The 23,249-nt window shown below is 40.3% G+C and overlaps 1 protein-coding gene across 6 annotated transcripts; it reads right to left on the reverse strand.

The window, feature by feature from the left end:
- Positions 1 to 140: 140 nt before the first annotated feature.
- znf362b (zinc finger protein 362b) lies at positions 141 to 20,542 on the reverse strand. Of its 6 annotated transcripts, none has more exons than XM_071347169.1 (9): positions 20,403 to 20,542; positions 18,839 to 18,902; positions 18,388 to 18,607; positions 17,938 to 18,039; positions 17,397 to 17,733; positions 16,902 to 17,126; positions 16,438 to 16,516; positions 14,348 to 14,506; positions 11,598 to 14,030 (listed from the first exon to the last, which is right to left on the reverse strand). In XM_071347169.1, exons 2-9 carry the CDS (start codon positions 18,899 to 18,901, stop codon positions 13,914 to 13,916), a joined length of 1,302 nt encoding a protein of 433 aa, XP_071203270.1. In that variant the 5' UTR covers position 18,902; positions 20,403 to 20,542; the 3' UTR covers positions 11,598 to 13,913. The 6 variants fall into 6 exon arrangements, with proteins under 6 accessions (XP_071203271.1, XP_071203270.1, XP_071203269.1 ...); XM_071347168.1 differs by having other exon boundaries at positions 17,397 to 17,712; positions 17,938 to 18,036; positions 18,388 to 18,634; XM_071347166.1 differs by having other exon boundaries at positions 17,938 to 18,036; positions 18,388 to 18,634.
- Between the last annotated feature and the right edge of the window lie 2,707 nt (positions 20,543 to 23,249).

The raw sequence follows: 23,249 nt of genomic DNA on the forward strand, positions 1-23,249 counted from the left end.
TTTAACATTTTTGTATACCCGTAGAACTGTAAAAAAAAAGAAAGAAAGATCATTTGAGCTTCGGAAAGAAGTGCTTTCATAAATGCATGGCGGCCCTCGTTTCGCTGGAGCAGTGTAAAATAAGCTCTATGTCAATGCCCCAGCCTTAACGAATTTCGTTTATTTACATATCGAATTTGATTGTCCAACATCAGTATCAGAATTTATGTATGTTGTCTCCTCCTAAAGTGGATTCTTTCCTCTTCTGTGGTGCTGCATTGCAGTCAGCGATGTTCTCTCGGTGGCTGCCCATGGTCCTAAAATTAAATCATCTGAGAGAGACAGAGCGAGATAGAGGGCAGAGAGGGAGAGCGAGATTAGGATGTAGTCTATTTAAATCTAAAAAAAAAAATACAAAAGTGACAGATAATTGAATAATCTCTCATAATTGAGTACTCCTTCATGATTACGTCAGAGATACCCAGCATTTCCACAAACTTCAGAAAGTTCCCATTATTTGGCTCGTTCAGCCTGTCGGTGGTCCCACGTAACGCAATGTTCTGGGTGGCCATTACGCGTATCAGGGCTATGAGCCTCTGCAGCACCTGCTGCCAGTGTAGCCTCTCCGTCAATAGCCCGTTGGTCTTGTGCGTCGATAGTTTGCTTGGACACCAGCCTGATCTCCAGCTCTTTCTACCTCTGGAAACTATCTAGGTGGTCATGCGACTTCTCATGCGAGCTGAGGTGGCACAGTTTCTTCCAGTCCCTGGTTCCATCCCTGACCAGCACAGATTTGCACTCCTTTGAAGAAAGTATCTCCTCGTTCGCCATCCTCCTATTGTAGTGGGCCACCGAAAACTTTCGTTGCCCCTCATCTCTTTGGACATTCCCCTCGTTATGGTGATGTGGCCTCGCCTGCACATATCCCATAAAGATCCATTCATATATTTTGGCCACTCACCAGGATCTTTTATTTTTATTTGTTTATTTTTATTTATTTCACCTTTATTTAACCAGGTCGGCCAGTTGAGAACACGTTCTCATTTACAACTGCGACCTGGCCAAGACAAAAGAAAAGCAGTGCGACACAAACAACAACACAGAGTTACACACGGAATAAACAAATATAGTCAATAGCACAATAGAGAAAAAAGTATATATACAGTGTGTACAAATGAGGTAAGATGAGGGAGGTAAGGCAATGAATAGGCCATAGTGGCAAAATAATTACAATTTAGCAATTAAACACTGGAGTGATAGTTGTGCAGAAGATGAATGTGCAAGTAGAGATACTGGGGTGCAAAGGAGCAACAAAGATAAATAACAGAATGGGGATGAGGTAGTTGGATGGGCTATTTACAGATGGGCTGTGTACAGGTGCAGTGATCTGTGAGCTGCTCTGACAGCTGATGCTTAAAAGTGAGGGGGATATGGGTCTCCAGCTTCAGTGATTTTCGGAATTCGTTCCATTCATTGGCAGCAGAGAACTGGAAGGAAAGGCAGCAAAAGGAGGAATTGGCTTTGGGGGTGACCGGTGAAATATACCTGCTGGAGCGCGTGCTATGGGTGGGTGCTGCTATGGTAACCAGTTAGCTGAGATAATGCAGGGCTTTACCTAGCAAAGACTTATAGATGACCTGGATCCAGTAGGTTCGGCGACGAATATGAAGCGAGGGCCAGCCAACGAGAGCATACAGGTCGCAGTGGTGGGTAGTATATGGGGCTTTGATGACAAAACAGATGGCACTGTGATAAACTGAATCCAATTTGCTGAGTAGTGTTGGAGGCTATTTTGTAAATGACATCGCCGAAGTCAAGGATCGGTAGGATAGTCAGTTTTACGAGGGTATGTTTGGCAGCATGAGTGAAGGATGCTTTGTTGCGAAATAGGAAGCCGATTCTAGATTTAATTTTGGATTGGAGATGCTTAATGTGAGTCTGGAAGGAGAGTTTACAATCTAACCAAACACCTAGGTATTTGTAGTTGTCCACATATTCTAAGTCAGAACCGTCAGAAGTAGTGATGCTGGACGGGCGGGCAGGTGCGGGCAGCGATCGGTTGAAGAGCATGCATTTAGTTTTACTTGCATTTAAGAGCAGTTGAAGGCTACGGAAGGAGAGTTGTATGGCATTGAAGCTCATCTGGAGGTTAGTTAACACAGTGTCCAAAGAAGGGCCAGAAGTATACAGAATGGTGTCGTCTGCGTAGAGGTGGATCAGAGAATCACCAGCAGCAAGAGCGACATCATTGATATATACAGAGAAAAGAGTCGGCCCGAGAATTTAACCCCATAGAGACTGCCAGAGGTCCGGACAACAGGCCCTCCGATTTGACACACTGAACTCTGATAAGTAGTTGGTGAACCAGGCGAGGCAGTCATTTGAGAAACCAAGGCGGTTGAGTCTGCCGATAAGAATGTGGTGATTGACCGAGTCGAAAGCCTTGGCCAGGTCGATGAATACAGCTGCACAGTATTGTCTCTATCAATGGCGGTTATGATATCGTTTAGGACCTTGAGCGTGGCTGAGGTGCACCCATGACCAGCTCGGAAACCAGATTGCATAGCGTACGGTGGGATTTGAAATGTTCGGTGATTTGTTTGTTAGCTTGGCTTTCGAATACCTTAGAAAGACAGGGCAGGATATATATAGATCAGTAACAGTTTGGGTCTAGAGTGTCTCCCCCTTTGAAGAGGGGGATCTTTGTGGATCTCAGACGATACGAAAGAGAGGTTGAAAAGGCTAGTAATAGAGGTTGCAACAATTTGGGCTGATCATTTTAGAAAGAGAGGTTCCAGATTGTCTAGCCCTGCTGATTGGTAGGGGTCCAGATGTTGCAGCTCTTTCAGAACATCAGCTATCTGGATTTGGGTGAAGGAGAAATGGGGGAGGCTTGGGAAAGTTGCTGTGGGGGGTGCAGGGCTGTTGACCAGGGTAGGGGTGGCCAGGTGGAAAGCACGGCCAGCCGTAGAAAAATGCTTATTGAAATTCTCAATTATTGTGGATTTATAGGTGGTGACAGTGTTTCCTAGCCTCAGTGCAGTGGGCAGCCCGGAGGAGGTGCTCTTATTCTCCATGGACTTTACAGTGTCCCAAAACTTTTTGGAGTTTGTGCTGCAGGATGCAAATTTCTGTTTGAAAAACAGATGTTATGTTTTTTGTCTGGGAGTCAGATTTAGCAGCAGCCACACCACTGTCATCGGGGACGGGGAGTAACGATACTGAGTCTGGGTCCAGGATAGTAGGGTTTCGCCGGCATTGTTTGGAGGTGTGGCTAGGCCTGGTGCAACCAACTGTCCTTTTCCTGCCATAGAGGTGTCATCATCGGTGGAAGTGCATGGCCCGGACTCCACCGGTGTGCCCTCTTCGCTGCTAGAATCGTTGTTCTTGGCGAATTAATGGCCTGTCCTCGGATGCTTGTCATTCTCCACACCGGCTGATGGACATTGCTGCACGCTGATACATTTCAGCAGCGAATTTCTTTCCTGTTTTTTTTATATTCGCTTACTGATAGCTAAAATTATATCCATTAGTAAGTTAGTAGCTAGCTAACATTAACAGGCTAGGTTAAGCTACTGCCTTAATGACTAATCGTCTTCGTCACACGCAAACATAAAAATAAATAAATTGGCAGGTTCATTTTATTAAGGTTTCACAATTGGATAATCCTATATAAACACACACACACATCACCATAGCTACGGAGGATAGTAGGAGTGAACTTCGGGAGAAGCGGGAATGGGGTGGGGGCGGGAACTGCAGCAACACTATGAGCTGGTGACTGGGGTGCCGTCGGCGGTGTAGTAGCCAATTGCCAATTGTCAAAATGCCGCCCCAAATTAGGCGGCTGCCTAATCTTGCCTAATGGGAGGGCCGGCCTTGATTGTTAGATACTACTGCACTGTCGGAGCTAGGAACACAAGCATTTCGCTACACCTGCAATAACATCTGCTAAATATGTGTATTTGATCAATAACATTTTATTTGATTATTCCAGTGCATACATACAGTATGATGTATTTTTTGGTCTTGCCCCTTTGATAATGGGCTATTCTAAATTGAAACAAATGTTACATATTAGTAAAGACAAGATTCAATTGAGAATAGTCTGATAGGTGAAAAGATGATGAGAGATTAGCGTGTGCAGCCCGAGGCAAGGAACAGAGCGCAAGCTTTTTTGCGACTTTCTCAAATCATCAATTGCCTATAGTCGCATCATGCAGCCCATATATCATTTGATTTAATGCATTCTAAGGTTTGTATCATTCACAACTAAAGTTGCCAAATAACTCTAAATCTAGCGTATAAAACCTGTTTCAAATGATCCCTTTAAAGCTCAACATGGCCACTTCATATGCGTGCACTCTTGCTCTGCAATGGGAAAATATACTTTCTATTTTATTCAGCTCAGTTAAATTATATACAATTATATTATATACATATATACATATACATATACATATTATATATAATTATATACAATGGTGTACATTCATTTGTTTTATTTAGGGCTGTCCCTTACTAAAAAAAAATCTTGGTGGATGCGAAAATCATCTGTTCTTTTGACCAATCAATTGGCTGACATTTTAAAACATGTATTTTGTTGACCCCAAGATGGCCTGCCAAACTACCGTCGTGAGCCAATCTCTTTTCGAAGTGTAACTGGAACGACAATTTTAAATATACTGGGCCAATCCTCTTGCCCAGAAGTGGCGCGAGAATGCAATTTCCTCATTAGAACACCATCTCTGTCAAAGTAACCCACACGGACTTCGTCCAACTCCTCCGCTGGAAGTATCTCAGCAAAAAGAGGGGTGAGGGAAACATCTTTACTTTGTTCCGCAATCAGGTGCTTCTGTAGTGACCCTCTCTTCCTCCAGCAGTGCTACAAACTCACTCACCTTTGGGGTTTTCATAGAAGAGGTCAACTCAGGAGGTTTAACGAAATCAAGATCACCCATAAACGTCTCGGACAGATCGACTAAGGTGGAATTGTTGACATCCTCCTCAACACTAGACTTGCGCCCTGCGACTTTCTTAGACATAGCATATGTAACGGCACACGCTGGGAACACTCTAGGGTACTTTTCTGATAACCCATCAGGTTCCTCTACTCTGGGTTCCTTACAAACCACAGGATTTGGCAAAACTTTCCCCCAAGCCAAAAATGTCCATAGTGTTCCTACCATCTCAATTACACAGTACTGGACAAAGTTTTACTTACAAATTGCATCGAACATGGTTTAGAACTTGTTTATGGAAAACTGTTTATAACTATATTTCATGGTTGCAACTTGCTGAAAATTGTCAACGTAGTACTAGACAAAGTTTTTTGTTTCCCAAAATGAATGAAACCCCCTTCACCGGTAGAATAGGCCTCACTCCAATGGAACCAGACATAAGATCAGACTGAAGTTCCACATTATACAAAGGAACTTCCATGCAACCCATCTCCACGCCGTGTACTAACACACTGCAATCAGTTGCTGAAGTGTCAGACAAAGGCAAAACACCCTCCAAAATGAAGGACTGGGCTGCCCCAGTGTCTCACAGTATCTTCACCGGCCGCTTAACAACATCTCCACTCTGCAGAGACATGAAGCCCGAAGGATCTCAACTTTAACAGTGTCATAATCAAAACTCTGGTCAAGAGATAAAGTGGCGTACACTTTCTGAGCCTATCCCACAGGAACACTTTGGAGGAACAGTGACCAAATATCTCGCAGCCATTTCAGGGATGTGGCAATCTGCTCAAACAGAGTCAAATATACACCCACCTCCTTTTGGTTGAAAGGTGGTACAAGTCGGCTGTTTTGCCCAAGATCAAAAACTCTGTTGAGGATGCAGGATGGCCTGACTGGATTCGGAGTGCTTCCAGATCTATCTCCCTTCGTCATGCTTCCAGCTCGATTATTTAATCGAATGACATGCGTACGTTCTTCTTGTTCTAGTCTGGCTGCACGTTCTCGTTCTTGTTGTTTGGCTGCACGCTGATCTTTCCCTTTGATCCAACCACTCCTCACGTTCTCTTTCCCTTTCCTGGTGCTCCATCTCAAATTTTTGTTGCTCCAACTTTGCCTTTAGGTCTAACTCCCTTAGTTGCACGTCTACAGGATTTACTCTACCACCCGTGGGCCCCATTTCATCAACCTCCCTCTCCAAAAGGATTTCCTCCTCCACCCAAGCAGCACCATTCAACTCTTTGACTACTGCTTTTGGATCGCCAGATGCCACCTCGATGTCATAATGCTTTACAATGACGAGCATATTCGCCTTTGTACATTTATCTAGCATCTCCCATGTAGGTTTTTCAACAAATGTTTCCAACTTCAAGTCCATGGCTTTATTTTATTAGCCGGTGTGTTTATGCAACTTTCAAAATTATTCTACCAATCTTAGAAATTATAACCCCTCAAGGTGGATGTCAGTGACAGAAACTCTACTACGAAAGTGTATTTTGAACACTCAGATATCGGGGCACAGCAGAGCTTCAGAGTAGATGACTAGGGCGACTACCATACTCAAGGGAAACAAGATGGTAGGGACAAGCCCCCATTTTGTTATGTTTCCCAGCAAGAAAACAAAAAATGATCACTCAAACAGAAATGGGAACTAACAAAGAGTCACTGACAACAAACAAAAACATTCATGGGGATGTTCACTGAAAGTTGCAACAACTGGGACCTAAAAGACACCCTCCATGAGCACCCACTAAATTTGCCCACAAAGAGGCAAACAAAAGAAAAACCCACACCTACTTAAAGACAAGAAGCAAACCAAAAAGGTGGAGCAAAACTAAATCAGAAAGGATTGCCTTTCTAAAAATCAAATAGGGAGCACCAACTAAAAAGGTGTTAACTCTCCGCCTCTATAAAGACAACTGGAGCACTGGGCCAGCCACTCTTAAATAGCACCTGGGCCCCCAACGAGATGGCAACCAGCACAGGTGTAACACATACTGACTAACGAGGTGATACCAAATCGGTGCGCCCTACGTGCTAAAGTCCAACCTCAAAACATAAATGGAAAAACCAAAGCTTGTAACAGTATGCTGTAGCGTTAAGATTTCCCTTAACTGGAACTAAGGGGCCTAGCCCGAATCATGAAAAACATCCAGACCATTCAGGTAGTGTTAGGCATCCGCCATACCCAGGCATCCACCATACCCAGATTCGTCCGTCAGACTGCCAGATGGTAAAGTGTGATTCATCACTCCAGAGAATGCGTTTCCACTGCTCCTGAGTCCAATGGTGGCGAGCTTTACATCTTTCCAGCCAATGCTTGGCATTACACATTGTGATCTTAGGCTTGTGTGAGGCTGCTCGACCATGGAAACCCATTTCATGAAGCTCCCGACGAACAGTTCTTGTGCTGACGTTGCTTCCAGAGGTAGTTTGGAGCTCCGTAGTGAGTGTTGCAACCCTAGGACAGACGATTTTTATGTGCTACGAGCTTCAGCACTCGGCGGTCCCGTTCTGTGAGCTTGTGTGGCCTACCACTTCGCGGCTAAACCGTTGTTGCTCCTAGATGTTTCCACTTCACAATAAGGGAAAAAAAATTGACGAACTGAGCTCTTCAGTAAGGCCATTTTACTGCCAATGCTTGTCTGTAGACATTGCATGGCTGTGTTCTCGATGTTATACACCTGTCAGCAACGGGTGTAGCTGAAATAACCTAATCCACTATACTTTTGTATACACTGTATAGTGAATGATCACTTGATGAGAGATCTGTGTGTGCAGCCTCAGGCAAGATACAGAGCCCAATATTTTTTGGGGACATTCTCAAATAATCAACCTATAGTACATCATGCAGCCATATATATGTTTTGATTTCTAAGACATTCTAAGGTTTGTATCATTCACAACTAAAGTTGCTAAATAACTCAAAATCTAGTGTGTCACTTTTATGCTCAACATAGCCACTACACATGCACGCACACTTGCTCCATAATGGGAAAAACTATAAAATAATATTATATAAAATAATGGCACAGGACTTATAAGCATATCTTGTCTGCTAAATGAGTAAGCCTACAGCCTATGGCATGGCACAGATAATGTACAGTTGGCCAACTGGTATTCTGTTCTTTTGAAATAAATGTTCTTCATATCATGATGTTTCTTTAGACGTGCCTAAAATATATAATGGATTTATTGTGATGGTGTTTATTAAATAGATTAGACTTTTTTAAATGTAGATTTTCCAAAGGCGTTTTCAACACCTTGTAGAGTCCATGCCCCAACAAATTGAGGCTGTTCTGAGGGCAAAAGGGGGGGTCTTCCTCATATGTGTATGTGTGTAGAAGGCTAAATGAGAAGGAGCAGAAAGCTGACTTTCAAATGGGCGTTATTAGCAGTTCTTCAATTATCACAGAAACCACTATAATCTGGATTCTCAAGCTTGTACTCTGGTGTAGGCTATACTATAACTGTGGTCATATTATGTTCTATACTAAAACAATGTTTTATATGGTGGGCAATGCAGTACTGTGCATCTCTTTTTGTAATTGTAAGCCTTACAAAAGTTGGTTTTGCTTTGAATGGGAACCACTTGCTTGCCCAAAACCTCTTTGGGGTAGGCTAGCGTCCCACCTGGCCAACATCCGGTGAAATTGCAGAGTGCGAAATTCAAAATACAAAATTCATGAAAATACAAGTGTCTTACATCGTTTAAAAGCTTAACTTCTTGTTAATCCAGCCGCTTTGTCATATTTCAAAAAGGCTTTACGTCGAAAGCATACCATGCGATTATCTGAGGACAGTGCCCCGCATACAAAAGCATTAAACATTTTCCAAACAAGCAGAGGCGTCACGAAAGTCAGAAATGGTGATAAAATAAATCACTTGCCTTTGAAGATCTTCCTCTGTTTGCAATCCCAAGGGTCCCAGCTACATAACAAATGGTCCTTTTGTTTGATAAAGTCCTTCTTTATATCCCAAAAAAGTAAGTTTAGTTGGCGCACTTGATTCAGTAATCCACCGGTTTCCCTCGTTCAAAATGCATACGAATCTCAAAAGTTACCAATAAACTTCATTCAAACAAGTCAAACAATGTTTCTAATCAATCCTCAGGTACCCTAATATGTAAATAAACGAGACAATTTAAGACGAAAAATAGTATGTTCATTACCGGAGATAAATAACGAAGTGCACACTCTCATCCACACGCGCCACAATACTACAGCCAAAATGGGTGCCACCTAGAAAATCTACAAATTCTAGCTCATTTAAAAAAAACAAGCCTGAAACTCTAAAGACTGTTGACATCTACTGGAAGCCATAGGAACTGCAATCTGGGAGGAATTCCATTGATAATCCCATAGACAGCCATTTCAATGAGTGGTGAGCTCAGGTTTTCTCCTGCCATATCAGTTCTGTTATACTCACAGACATTATTTTAACAGTTTTGGAAACTTTAGAGTGATTTCCATCCAATACTACCAATTATATGCATATCCTAGCTTCTGGGCCTGAGTAACAGGCAGTTTACATTGGGCACTTCATTCATCCACACTTCCGAATACTGCCCCCTAGCCCGAAGAAGTTAAAAGGTCAGGATTTTTTAGGTACGGTACCATTAAAAAGAGAGAACTGCTTATTGTTTTATGCCACTTTTGTGGGAGTGACAATATCTTGTAGAGGATAGTGACTGCTTTATAGGCTTAGAAAATACAATATTCAGAGTATAGACAGCTTTTGATAACATCATTTTGTTCGCTACAGATTTAAAGAAATTGGGTGAAAAAGACTAGTAGAATCCTTTTAACCACAAAGTGATTACATAATGCTTACTATGTACAATCATATTAATCTGAGACGTGCAATTTACTTGAAAAGTTGAGTGAAATAACCTGTGATTTGTTTAGGTACTGACGTACAGATAAGAAAAACATGTACAGTTGAAGTCGGAAGTTTACATACACTAAGTTGACTGTGCCTTTAAACAGCTTGGAAAATTCCAGAAAATTATGTCATGGCTTTAGAACTTCTGATAACTCAAATTATGTCAATTAGCCTAATTGGAGGTGAACCCATGGATGTATTTCAAGGCCTACCTTCAAACTCAGTGCCTCTTCGCTTGACATCATGGGAAAATCAAAAGACCTCAGAAAAAAATGGTAGACCTCCACAAGTCTGGTTCATCCTTGGGAGCAATTTCCAAACGCCTGAAGGTACCACGTTCATCTGTACAAACAATAGTACGCAAGTATAAACACCATGGGACCACTCAGCCGTCATACCACTCAGGAAGGAGACATGTTCTGTCTCCTAGAGATGAACGTACTTTGGTGCGAAAAGTGCAAATCAATCCCATAACAGCAAAGGACCTTGTGAAGATGCTGGAGGAAACAGGTACAAAAGTATCTATACCCACAGTAAAACGAGTCCTATATCGACATAACCTGAAAGGCCGCTCAGCAAGGAAGAAGCAACTGCTCCAAAACCACCATAAAAAAGCCAGACTACGGTTTGCAACTGCACAAAGATCGTACTTTTTGGAGAAATGTCCTCTGGTCTGATGAAACAAAGATAGAACTGTTTGACCATAATGACCATTGTTATGTTTGGAGGAGAAGGGGTAGGCTTGTAAGCCGAAGAACACCATCCCAACCGTGAAGCACGGGGGTGGCAGCATCATGTTGTGGGGGTGCTTTGCTGCAGAAGGGACTGGTGCACTTCACAAAAATAGAGGTCATCATGAGGAGGAAAATTATGTGGATATATTGAAGCAACATCTCAAGACATCAGTCAGGAAGTTAAAGCTTGGTCTCAAATGGGTCTTTCAAATGGACAATGACCCCAAACATACTTCCAAAGTTGTGGCAAAATGGCTTAAGGACAACAAAGTCAAGGTTTTGGAGTGGCCATCACAATGCCCTGACCTCAATCCTATAGAAAATTTGTGGGCAGAACTGAAAAAGCGTGTGCGAGCTAGGAGGCCTACAAACCACACTCAGTTACACCAGCTCTGTCAGGAGGAATGGACCATAATTCACCCAACTTATTGTGTGAAGCTTGTGGAAGGCTACCCAAAACGTTTGACCCAAGCTAAACAATTTAAAGGCAATGCTACCATATACTAATTGAGTGTATGTAAACTTCTGACCCACTGGGAATGTGATGAAAGAAATTAAAGCTGAAATGAATCATTCTCTCTATTATTCTGACATTTCACATTCTTAAAGTAAAGTGGTGATACTAATTGACCTAAGATAGGGAATTTTTACCAGGATTAAATGTCAGGAATTGTGAAAAACTGAGTTTAAATGTATTTAGCTAAGGTGTATGTAAACTTCTGACTCATAAATAAAGGTAATTGAATCTTCCCATGTGTATTTGATACCTTTGTTTAGTTTAAGCACACCTGGGGTGTAATCATAAGTGCCCAACAGTAGGAAACGTTTTGTCAACAAAAACATGGGTTTCTTATTGGACAAGTTCAGATTAGTCGCTCCCCGTTTTAGTGGTTTGCTTCTTTTTGGTTCCTACCAGTGAATACACCCCAGGGCATATCCTGGAACAAAATGTCAAACAATCATTGATAAATATTGAATGGAGAATACCAAATTGTTTTGTTTTAAATTATTCATCAAAGTTATGCACTACAATATAAAGTGTGTTTATAACAGTCTGTTTATTAAACAAGGTAAAGATATTTTTATTTTTTAAACATTGATATTCTTAGTTTTACTTCTGTCTTGTGTGTGCATATTAAGTTGTCTAGAAACTTTATATGAAATCACAAAGCAAGACAAGAAAAGGTGTAATAAATCTGCACTATCTTTTCATAGAGAATATAGGTTAACAGTTAATTCATATACAGATTACAGTTTGGATATTCCATCCGGAAAAATAAAAATGTTTACAAGACCAAATACTGAAGAACACAATACTGAATATGGAAATAAAATGGTAGTTCAATAATAAAATTGTTAAAGCTTATACGTAAATAACTGATATAAAACATGAATATTTATAAAAAGTATCAATATTCAGAAATACAAATCATTACAGTAAGTTCATACATAAACATACCTGTACAAAACCGTTATGAAACGGTACATTGACCAATTTTTTTCTCGGAAGAGAGTAAATTGAAGTGGCAGAGTCTGTTGGCATAAATGTTTATTTCCAGGCCAGTGGCTTGTATTGTATTTTTTTTAAACAAACTATGAATGTATTTAACAATATTCTCAGTTCCATCTCAAATAAACATCTAGCCTTAGCACCTTGTCCTAACCTGAAGAATACAGGCTACTAGTACCATCCAGAGCAACCAGAAGGTAAAATTACAGTAAAAATACAACAATACTGTGTGCATACCATGATGAAAGAAACACTTGCAGTAACACTACCATCATATGAAGTTATATGGTTTGAACAAACTCATACTGACTGCACGTTAAAATGTAAACCTGTTGAGAATGAGTTTCACAAATCAAGATAAAACAATCCTGAATGTAGTAGGATTAGGGTTAATATTGGCTAACTATTTGGTCCAACCGTGTACTTTCAAATATCATTGTCATGTTTAAACTATGTAATTGCCTTTTTTTCAAAAAAGCAGCACAGGCCTCTGTAACCAGGGTGGGAAATAGCTTTAACTTGACTTGGTGATATGATTGTGAAGTGTAATGTGACACCAGTGAGAGTATAACAAAGTAGAAGTCAATAAAAATACTAAATATTTCACCTCCAATAAATGTATGTTAGCTATATATTTCTCTAAATATATTCAGAATAGAAATGTAGTTACTCTAGTAATATAGACCTAACCACATTACCAACTTGTCAACATAAGCTGTTGTGAGTTAGAACTATCATGACAGAAAGCATTACTCTCCTTTGCTAACAACAGCTTGTGTTATGTTATGATGACCATCAGAAGTTACTTGACAAAAGCTGACATGACTGTTCATAACATTTGTAATGCTCATCTTGATAGCTTTGTGTAGGCCTATTGAGGGCAGTGCCAAGTAAAGCCATAAAGCTGACGCACTAGCTAATGTTAACTTGCTTTCCCAATGAATCTTGACTAGCCTCACGTAGGTGCAAAGCCACCAACTCACATATGTAATACCTGGCCACAAGGAAAACGTCTGAAAAGTTCTGTTGATTTGAACAGTTCAGTTGATTTAATTAGTGTCTGATCATATAACCCATATGATCTTGATTCCATTAACCATAACAATTGAACTGATCTTGACGAAACAGTAAACATTCATTACTTTTTTTTAAAACATTTTGGTGCACTTTGTTTCACCATTCCTCCAAGAGAAACAACCTTACAATCGAATTGTCTACATAGTTCCAATTGCTTTTCTCTAAAATGCTGCTTTTGAAGTCTGACCCTGTAAACTTTGCTTGAACAAAAAAATAACCAAAAAACATCAGACTTTTGATTAGACACAGTCAATACTCTTAGCTGCCTCAAGTAATCTTTTTGCATTTCCATCGGAAAAGATAGAAAAACATTTGGATCCAAAACCACAAGGCCTGAGAGCGCTTTAAGATTATCTTTGGATGTCGCCAGAACACACCCAGAAAACATGAATCCATTTAGTTTAGGTATAGGGGAAAATATTGAAAGAAAAAAAAAACATTTAATGGAATCATTTTTTTGTACATTAAAATGTTAAGGGCCAATGCATAAGACTGTTTGCATAAAGCCTTCGTAAGTGCTCAGTTGTATCCAACACGAGACATGATCCGACATTTGTTCCCATTGACATAAACCTTTGCAAAGAAGATGCTACGCTCGTTTTTATTTTAACCGACCCAATCTGTGTAAAAATGGAACAAGGGTTTGTAAATGAATGTCAGGTGTCATGTGATGCATATGTAGGCCTTGGGTCGATGGACTTATGTGCAGGGCCCCTAAACGTCAGCCTTCCATAGAAAACAATACAACAACATACAGTAATGCTAAACTCAGATGAGAGAGATGCGTATTGGGATACTGGGGGATTCATTCCTCTGGGGGGACTGATGGCTCACTAGGTGCTCCACTACCGTGTGTTTGGACATGTGCTTCATAAGGTAGGTCTCCTGCAAAGACACAAAATGGACGACTCAAAACCGGTTTGTATCCCTGACACAAAAGCATGTTGGCAACCCTGGTTCCAAAATGCAGTTATGACTCGTGCATGCACGTTTTTGTAAGTCAGGAAGCAATATTCACAATATTCTTTGACCACTGTAGATTATTTCTACATGTGGTGAGCTTAAATCGTGCTTAGTTATCATAATGTCCAGCTTGAGCAAATGTTTACAGACACTATAATTGACCAGGACCATAGCAATGCCTTGTATTTGCTGACACTACTACTAACACCTAATACTGAACAGTGGGTTAGAATACTCACTGAGGTGTATGCCCGGCCACACATGTTGCAGCAGTACGCCTTAGCATTTTTGATGGCGTGCGCTGACAGGTGGATCTGTAACGATGCTGAATCTGAGTAGGCACGGTAGCAGTTGGGACATTTGTACGGCTTGTCTTTGTTGTGCTGCCTCTGGTGGGACTACATAGCGCGAGAGAGTGGGGCAGGGAGAGAGAGAGAGAAGAGGTAAGAGCAACCTAGTCACTCGTTGCAGGATAACTATCATTCAGAGCATTCCAGTAAAGTTGTTATGGTATGGTTGAGTAGACTGTTGCTTGACATTTTCAGCAATGATATCCAATTTAGGTCTATTGTTATACATTTTTCCTTGTCATTTTTGAATAATACGGCTTAAAAATACCTATATTCGTTTCTCATGGAATCTTATTATTTTAATTTGGCAGTATACTGTTGCCATTTAGGACTATGTTCAGGTTGAATTGTTACATGTACCACCTTTAACATTACGAAGTGGTTGTGGATCCCAACGTTTCTGGACCCCTCTTCCCGACAGCTAAAGGTCCCGGAGATTCTGCACATGATTCTCTACTTTACGCAGTCTCTGCTCTACTCGATGAGAACAGGCTACTCTGACGAATGGTGCTTGTTTAATAACGTTAGATCAAAGCTGAATCAATCATTATAAACTGGTTGGATCCTGGATGCTGATTGCAAGAGCAGCGTTTCCTTGCCGTGCTGTATTGGCCGACACAGCTATGCCTGCTGACAGTCCCATCTGAAAAGTATGACTATGCCTCCATAAGAATATCATGTTCATGCTGCTGTCCGAATCATCTCAACTCAAACATTATTTCCCTCTGCTTCCAGCCTAGCATTTAGTTTGGTACGTCTGCCTGTCCGACCTCTGAAAAAAAAAATCACTTCAGAATTTCGATCTCTGTAATACCATACAGAGTGAACGGTGCCCAGGCGACAAGAGACAACTTTTTCTGAGCCAGTCGAATTCACTCATCAACGTCATTATCATGGACATCCAAGTAAATGCCAATAGGAAAAAAAGCTATAACAAAGACAAATGCAGCTAGTGTACTGTCATTCCAGGTTCACTGAGTTAGCTAAAGTTGGCTAGCTAGCAAGTGACAAGAACGTATCCAGCCTGCATGGCAACCATTTTGTTTAGAACGGACGTCCAGTCCTTCTGCATAGGCATAGCAAATATAAAAAAAGAATTAACGAATGTAGCAACATGCCCAAAATAACCAAACTTTTGTCCGGACTATATCTTCTGGTGGAAGAATGCAATTGTATGAATTAATTAAAATATGTAATACATTGCTATTTTAATATGTTGGTAACTGTTTTATAAAAGCAAATAAGGCACTCGAGGCAGTGCTGTATCGCGTCGGGCTGAACAATGGCATTTACCTGCGACTGTATTCATGATACAGCACTGCCTCTTGTGCCTTATTGCTTAATAACATAACCAAATATAATAGCATAGTAGAATGTTACTGTAAGCCAAGAAACACCATCTAATTTCTATTTTTAGGATGATTGCGCTAATGGTCACATTTTTTTCACGTGGCCCAAACTCAACAGTGTGCGCTACTATGCAACATATGTGCTTCGATTGAAACTAAACACAGCTAGGCTATGCTACAGTTTGTGAACACCATCTGCTCTAAAATTCCCTCACTGTACATTATTCAAAACAGCCTTGTAGGCTACTTCGCAAACAACACTATATAACTAAAGACGATCTAAATGCACCTCCCCATGAAACTGATTGAGATCAAATGGTTGGCATGCAGATGCTGCATGGACATTTCAGTGGTAAAACAGGATTAATCATGCACGATTGACAATGAGAAATTGAAGGGAGGGTAACCAGAAAAACGTCTACATCAAGTAGACGTATAGAAACACGTGCAGAAAGTGATTTGGATCTTCAAGCTCTGGGGGAAAGGGAGCCAGGGGGACAGGACGGAGTGGTTACCAACGGATCCGCAGCCTCGGCCTTAACATTATCAATTGGGTCGGGACATTCAAGACTGGGAGATGGACTGTAAAAGATGAGTAAATAATCCTGTTATGATGTCGCTACTACTGACCTGGAGGTTAGAGAGCTGGGTAAAGGCCTTTTCACATCCAGGGGCCGCGCATTTATAGGGTCTGTCACCAGTATGGATTCTAAGACACATACGGATGATGATAGATGCATGTTAGAGAATGAACTGAAATATTATGGTTTATTGAGCAATTACAGCAGAAAATAGAATGTAATTACAAAATACCATGTAAAAGAATATGGGGTAAACATACTATATATTATGACAGTTGTAAAATAATGGATACATACACTGTATCATACATTTCACAGTACTACCCAATGTCAGTGTTACTGATGGAAAGCTATTCCAGCAATACATCAATGGAATGCTCCGGTTTAAAATATATCCTTAATGTTGTCAATGTCATTGTGAAGAAACAGACACATTTTCATATGGTGCGGATTGTGGTGGACAACTTTTGTCTCTCCATCGCTTTCTATTCCATGAAGGTGAACTCAACTGACCTGGTGTGCTGCTGCAGGTGCGAGAGTTGGCGGAAGGAGTTCTCGCAGTAGGAGCAGTGGTAGGGCTTGATTCCCAGGTGGATGCGGAGGTGCTGGGCCAGGTAGGATGCGTTGGCAAAGGACTTGGAGCAGTGGGGACACTTGTGGGGCTTGGCCTCCGTGTGGGACTTGGAGTGGATCTGCATCTCTGACTTTGACATGAAGGTCAGCGGACACAGTTTGCATCTGGATACAGGAAAATGGGACCGAGTCAAATCTTATGTCACGGACGAAGGTTCTGTTACGAATGATACTGCAACACCCAATAAGGTGTCATGACTGAATGCCTTACTGTACTGTATGTACCCCCTTAAAGTAAAATGTTACTGATATGTGCATATAACATAACTACATATCTCAAGTAGGTCAAAAACCATTGAAAATGGGTGACTTATTTAAGAGATAAGACTTTAAACTAAGCGAAACGAAAACTTTTTGTTGTTGAAGTAACCATACCTGTAGGTTTTGCCCTCTTTGGCAGGGAAGGTTACACAGCCCAGGTCGGCGCCAGAGGCCATGATGGGGTAGGGCACCACCAGCAGAGGCCCTCCACTCTCCGCTTTGATCTTCTTCCGCCCACGGGGAGTCTTGGGTGGTGGGCCGAGGAGTCCGGCCAGGCCCCCGCTCTTTATCTGTTCCATGCCAGGGCCGCTGGCCAGCCCAGAGATGATGTTGATTGATGGGGTCCCTCCCAGTCGGTTCTGGCTGCTGGAGGTGGGGGTGAGGGCCTCTGAAGTGCTGTGGCTGTCCAGCCGGGACATAGGGGCCAGACCTGTGTATGGGCACATGAAGACTTACAAGTGATAAGCCATGCAAAAAGTTAGCGATTTAGCTTGCTGAGAGACTGAGCTTTTATGCAAACTAATAAGGGACCGTGTTACACTGAAATGTATTTGGCTCTTGTCTGATCCCTTGCCGTGTAGTACATGGCTGTTGAATGTTTTCATTGATGATTGTACATATATGTTTCCCATGAGAAAGGGGGTGTGGTTATTACCTGACCGATGGTTGACTCTAGAGGGCTGCTCAACGATCTGTCGCATGTGCCACTCATCCCACAGTCCTTTAACCTTCACTGCTGACTTGTCATCCATCACTTCTGCATCAGAGATTGAAGGCAATACAATTAACTGATCTAACTGAGGGACCAATGAGAAAATCATTTTATAAATAGCACCAATTTCTACTCATCATCCATCCTGAAATCTTACAATGCTCAATAATAAAATGGGAATTATTTAAAACTGGACTGGTAGGCATCCACCATATGACTTTCATCTATGCGTTCTCAAATGAATGCAGAGGAGTTGCGGAGGGGAAACCACTTAAGACTATTGAGATGCACCATTGTAACAGGTCTCAAGCATCACCAGAGCCAAGTGGTGTCTCCAGTGTGCACCTATGTGGTGAGCAGACAGCAGACTGCAAACAGTGTTACAGTACCTACCTGGTACAGAGCTGGAGGCTGTGCGGGCATGCAGGGCGATGTCGGGCTGCTGGACCGAGCCCTGGGGGTGATGCTGGCCCTGCTGGGGCTTGGGCATGAGCATGCTGTGCTGCCCCCCGTCCAAGGGGGAGGAGGCCACCAGCAGGGTTTGCTGGGAGGGGGCTGAATTGGTCGGCAGGTGCAGGGGTCGGATCTTCTCAGCCATCAGCTGCTCCTTGATCTTGTTGATGAGCACCAGGTTATCCAGCTGAAAGGGTTAACCGGTCATGCTCAACAGAAAACAGCTCCAGTTTATCAACCATCAAGCTAAAGATGATCCCATTATAGTCCTACTTTTGTTGCTGGGTTAATACCTATGTGGACATTCTTAGATTTAAATACTTCTGAGAAAATAATGAGATGCTTAATATCAGCCTAGATGGAAGAACAGAAAAAAGGAAGATGTCCTTACCTGGCCAGGCATGGAAGGAGGCGGAGGCCAGAAGTAGGGGTTGTTGAATCGAGGCTCAGCCATCCTGAGACAGAAACACACATTTTACTGCAGTATTATATACATTTCCAATACAAATATACAAAGCATTTTTGACAGATGTTATTAAAACTACTTAGATTAAAACAGTGTCAGTTTATATGTCCATATACTTTTTAATTCCGGTGACTATTTGTTTTTGAGAATACCTCATATTTTCCTTTGTTTTCTGAAGTACATTGTTTCTTAAAATCAGAGTAAGTAGAATGAAAAAAGTACAATAACGTTAATAGGACGCATACTCAGGTCCACCTCTCAAGACCAAAATAGCAGTATTGTACTATATGGCTTATGAAAATGTATTTTTGTGACTGTGTGAATTTGGTTATTGTGTGTATTTTATGTTATAACTAAAGTTGTTACATTATTTCTGTTACATAAAAGTAATACTTATACAAAATAGGACATGCCAATAATAAAGTATTAATATAATACTTTTATTGTGGTATTTAGATTAGATAATAAACAGAACAGAACAATTCACACACAGTCCCAATAATACATTTTCATAATTATGGCTAGCATTTTTGTATAAAAACCTATTATGTTCAGTTCAAACTACACAGTGAAATAAAGGCCTACCATTCAAGAAATGATAAGAATGCAGTCAGATGAAAACTTTCACTGTTCACACCTGTCAGTCATTTTCGATTTGCCTACTCTCAATATTCTTTATCCCACTCCTAAATGTTTATTTAAATTTGCCTAAAGATGGCTGAGTACACATTTTTGGTCAGAAATCAGAATAGGTTAAAATGTCATCGTTGTATTCATTATTTCTTACCAAAATTCATTTCCAGTAAAATATGAGTTACGTAGGGTAATTTTGGTAACTTTTCCCTCATAACATGTTTGCTTTGGTAGTCTAGACTTGTGTTAGACTAACACGTGTGCCCTTCGACCTTTCTGGAATTCAGTGACATAATTTGGCGATGCGACCATCCGATACAATACCACTCAGACAGTTTTATTTAAAAAAAAATCCAGACAAAAGAGAAACAAAAATGGCAGCCTGACTCATTTTTATAAGGCGAGACGCCATATTCTGCAGATCCCAATATTAGGAGCATCTTCTTTTGCTCCTAAAAGAAGACCGCCTAACACAAAGGTGTGTTTATGTCAAAAACATGAATGTTTGTTTACGACAAATTGCAGGTTAGAATAGCCCGGCCTCTCCACCTCTTAAAAAAACAGACACTTTCTACAACAACCATGCCCTGCAAAATAACACGGAAATAGGTAAGATGCCCAAGCATTGCACCTAAATATTTTAATAAATCAACATCATCGATGCGTAAAGGTCACAACCGCACGCTGACAGATATTCTAAAATACGTTATCCCAATCTTAACAAAAATGCGTTGAACATTGCAACTTTTTGACGAACCGAGGGGCAATGCATACATATCTGCACAATGCATACATTTGCAGTTTATCGACTTCCAGAAATACATTTACAAATAACATCAAATAATTGCAGACAGACCTGATGTCCCGATTGCAGATTTTGTCTTGCTTTATGAAATGTTGATGTTCTTTCTGCCTGCCTCCAATTGGTTCAGCGCTTCCGGGTCGCTTTGTTCACTTCTGGGTGCCGCTACACCGTAGCTGCTGCAAACTGACTGAATGCTGGGTATTTTTAATCTGAATCCATCAAAAACAATAGTTTTTAGCGTGGCTATAATGCTAAACAACACGCACAAACATTGATCATGTCCAGGAGTCCAAACGCGCCTGTGTCACTTGCGACATTACTAAAAGAGACAGTGCCGTGTACTTAATAAGTATATTAAAGATTCGTAATTTGATCATTAATACCTCTTAATTAAACGTTCCGTGCAAAATTGATATAAATGACATTCTGATTCAGCTGACGATAGTGAACAAGTTACACCCCTTGCTTTTGCAATTCGGTATGGTATTTTGTTTTTGGAGTTCAAATGTAGCTGAAACATTGCTCGAAGGCATTTACTTTAGTATTTTATGACTTTTTAAAATAATTTAATTATATGTTGTATATATTTCTGTTTTTACTTTGGCTATTTTCAATACATTTCATTTACTTCAAAAATACTTTCTTAACTTCAATAGCTTCAACTCCAGATGACTTTCATGAATACAACCAACTGCTATTGGTTTAGGGACCTTGTCTGTACATTCTATTGCAATTACTTTTGTATTTTTTTACTTTGGCAATTGAAATGAAATATGCCTCATTATATGCCAAATAATACGTAACTTTAATAGCTTCCACCCCATATCACTTAAATGAAAAACACTTCCTTCAAACATCAATAGCTTTCACCCCATATGACTATCTGTTATTGGTTCCTCATCTGTCCAATCTACAGCAATTACTTTTGTATTTTTTGACTTTGCTATTTTTTTATGAATTTTTGTTGACTTTACATGAAAAAATACTTCCATAAAACTTAGCTTCAACCCAATGTGACTTGCATATGAATACAACCAACTGTTATTGGTTGAGGGAACTCTTCCCTCCAATCCACTGCAATTACTTTTGGGGCTTTTTGACCTTGTCAATTTTTTGTTAATGTTTTTATGTACATGACAAGTACTTCCTTAACTTCAATTATTTTCCCCCGATATGACTTGTATGAATGAGTCCAGCTTTCGCTCCACTGGCCGTTTCAGAGCAGTGTGTCACCATTTGGCTATCTAAAGAGGGTCATAGTTACTTCTGCCCATTAGCTGCATTTTATTGACAAATGTCAATATAGCTTCTCAAACACATTACATATTGCTCTCAAATCAATTTGACATTGTTCAGCGACCCTGAACCAATAACAGTTGTTAGTATTCATGAAAGTCATATGGGGTGAATGCTATTGACACTTTAAGGAAGTGTTTTTAATTTAAAGTCCGTCCAATATCATAGAAAATATCCAAATTGAAAAAATACAAAAGTATTTGCCGTAGATTGTACAAAAAAAGTACCTGAACTAGTAACAGTTGGTTTTATTCATGAAAGTCCTTAGGGGTGGAAGCTGTTGAAGTTTTAAGTAAGTATTTTTTACATATAATTAAATCATATCCATAGGAAATAGCCAAAGTCAAAAAATATCAAAGTAATTGTTTTTCATTGTATTGACGAGGTCCCTGGACCAATACCAGTTCATTGAATTCATGCAAGTAACATGTGGTGGAAGCTATTGAAGTTTTAAACAAGTTTTCTTTTTTTACATAAGGATATAACATTTATTTTAAACAACCAATGGCAAAGAATAAAAAAGTTATTGCCAGAGATTGTACAGACGAGGTCCCTGAAGGAATAACAGTTGGTTATATTAATGCAAGTGATATGGGGTTGAAGCTATTGAGGTTTTTAGGAAGTATTTTTTTTAAATGACAAAATTGAACTAATTGAAAACATAAAAAGTGAGCATAATTTTGAGAATGTGTCAAGCATTTTTTTGATACATACATTAATGACTTCTTGAGCTTATCACACGGCCAAAACTGTTTACACTGCCACTTGACTTTTTCCATACTATCTATTCCACTAGTAACTATAGCCTAATGACTATTGTTTATTATAGAATTGTTTGATCATTAAAATGTTGGATAGCATACAGTCCAAGGACAGTGAAGATGGCCTTCCTGGGGATACTAGAGTAATGAAATGCTTTAGTCTAGTATTGCACACAGTATCCCTGTAATATGCAAGTGTATGTTAAAGGAATTTAATTCCTATATGTTTATCAACCAATTCAATTAAAACACTCTGCCCATACATAAGAATTTGTAAGATACTTATCAGCATTAAATGGACAGAAACCAGTCTCAAAATCAATCAATCAATAGCGTTTATTCTCAAGAGTACTGATCATATTACAATTTACATCAGGTTATATAATAAAGATGATGTCATAGGTTTTAATGTCCATCCTCCTCTCGGATACAATGGCAGTATAGTTAGAGTTCTCATCACTGTCTGCCACCTGTTAAATAATCTGCCACCAACCCAAGGTCTTTCCCCTCCCTGGGTAGACACATCATTCAAGCCTGTCTGAAGATAAACCCATTCTTTCTAACAAGGAACACATTACATTCAGCATTATGATTATAATAAGATTCATTCATACAGTAACATAGTAGTATTCTGTAGCGTTCTCATTCTGTTTAATTCTAAGTCAAATGTATACATATTTTAGTCATTATTCACAAAAATCCCATAACAGTGTATCAGTGGAGAATTGACTCCTGAATCTTGGCTGGCTTGACACACAGGCTGGGACACCAAGCAATGGGAGTTGCACTATCACTGTTTGCTACGCTGGTGTCAGAAGTGAGTGACATAGGAAACCCGTGA

This window comes from Salvelinus alpinus, chromosome 17 (assembly GCF_045679555.1).
Source record: "Salvelinus alpinus chromosome 17, SLU_Salpinus.1, whole genome shotgun sequence".
NCBI lineage: Eukaryota > Metazoa > Chordata > Actinopteri > Salmoniformes > Salmonidae > Salvelinus > Salvelinus alpinus.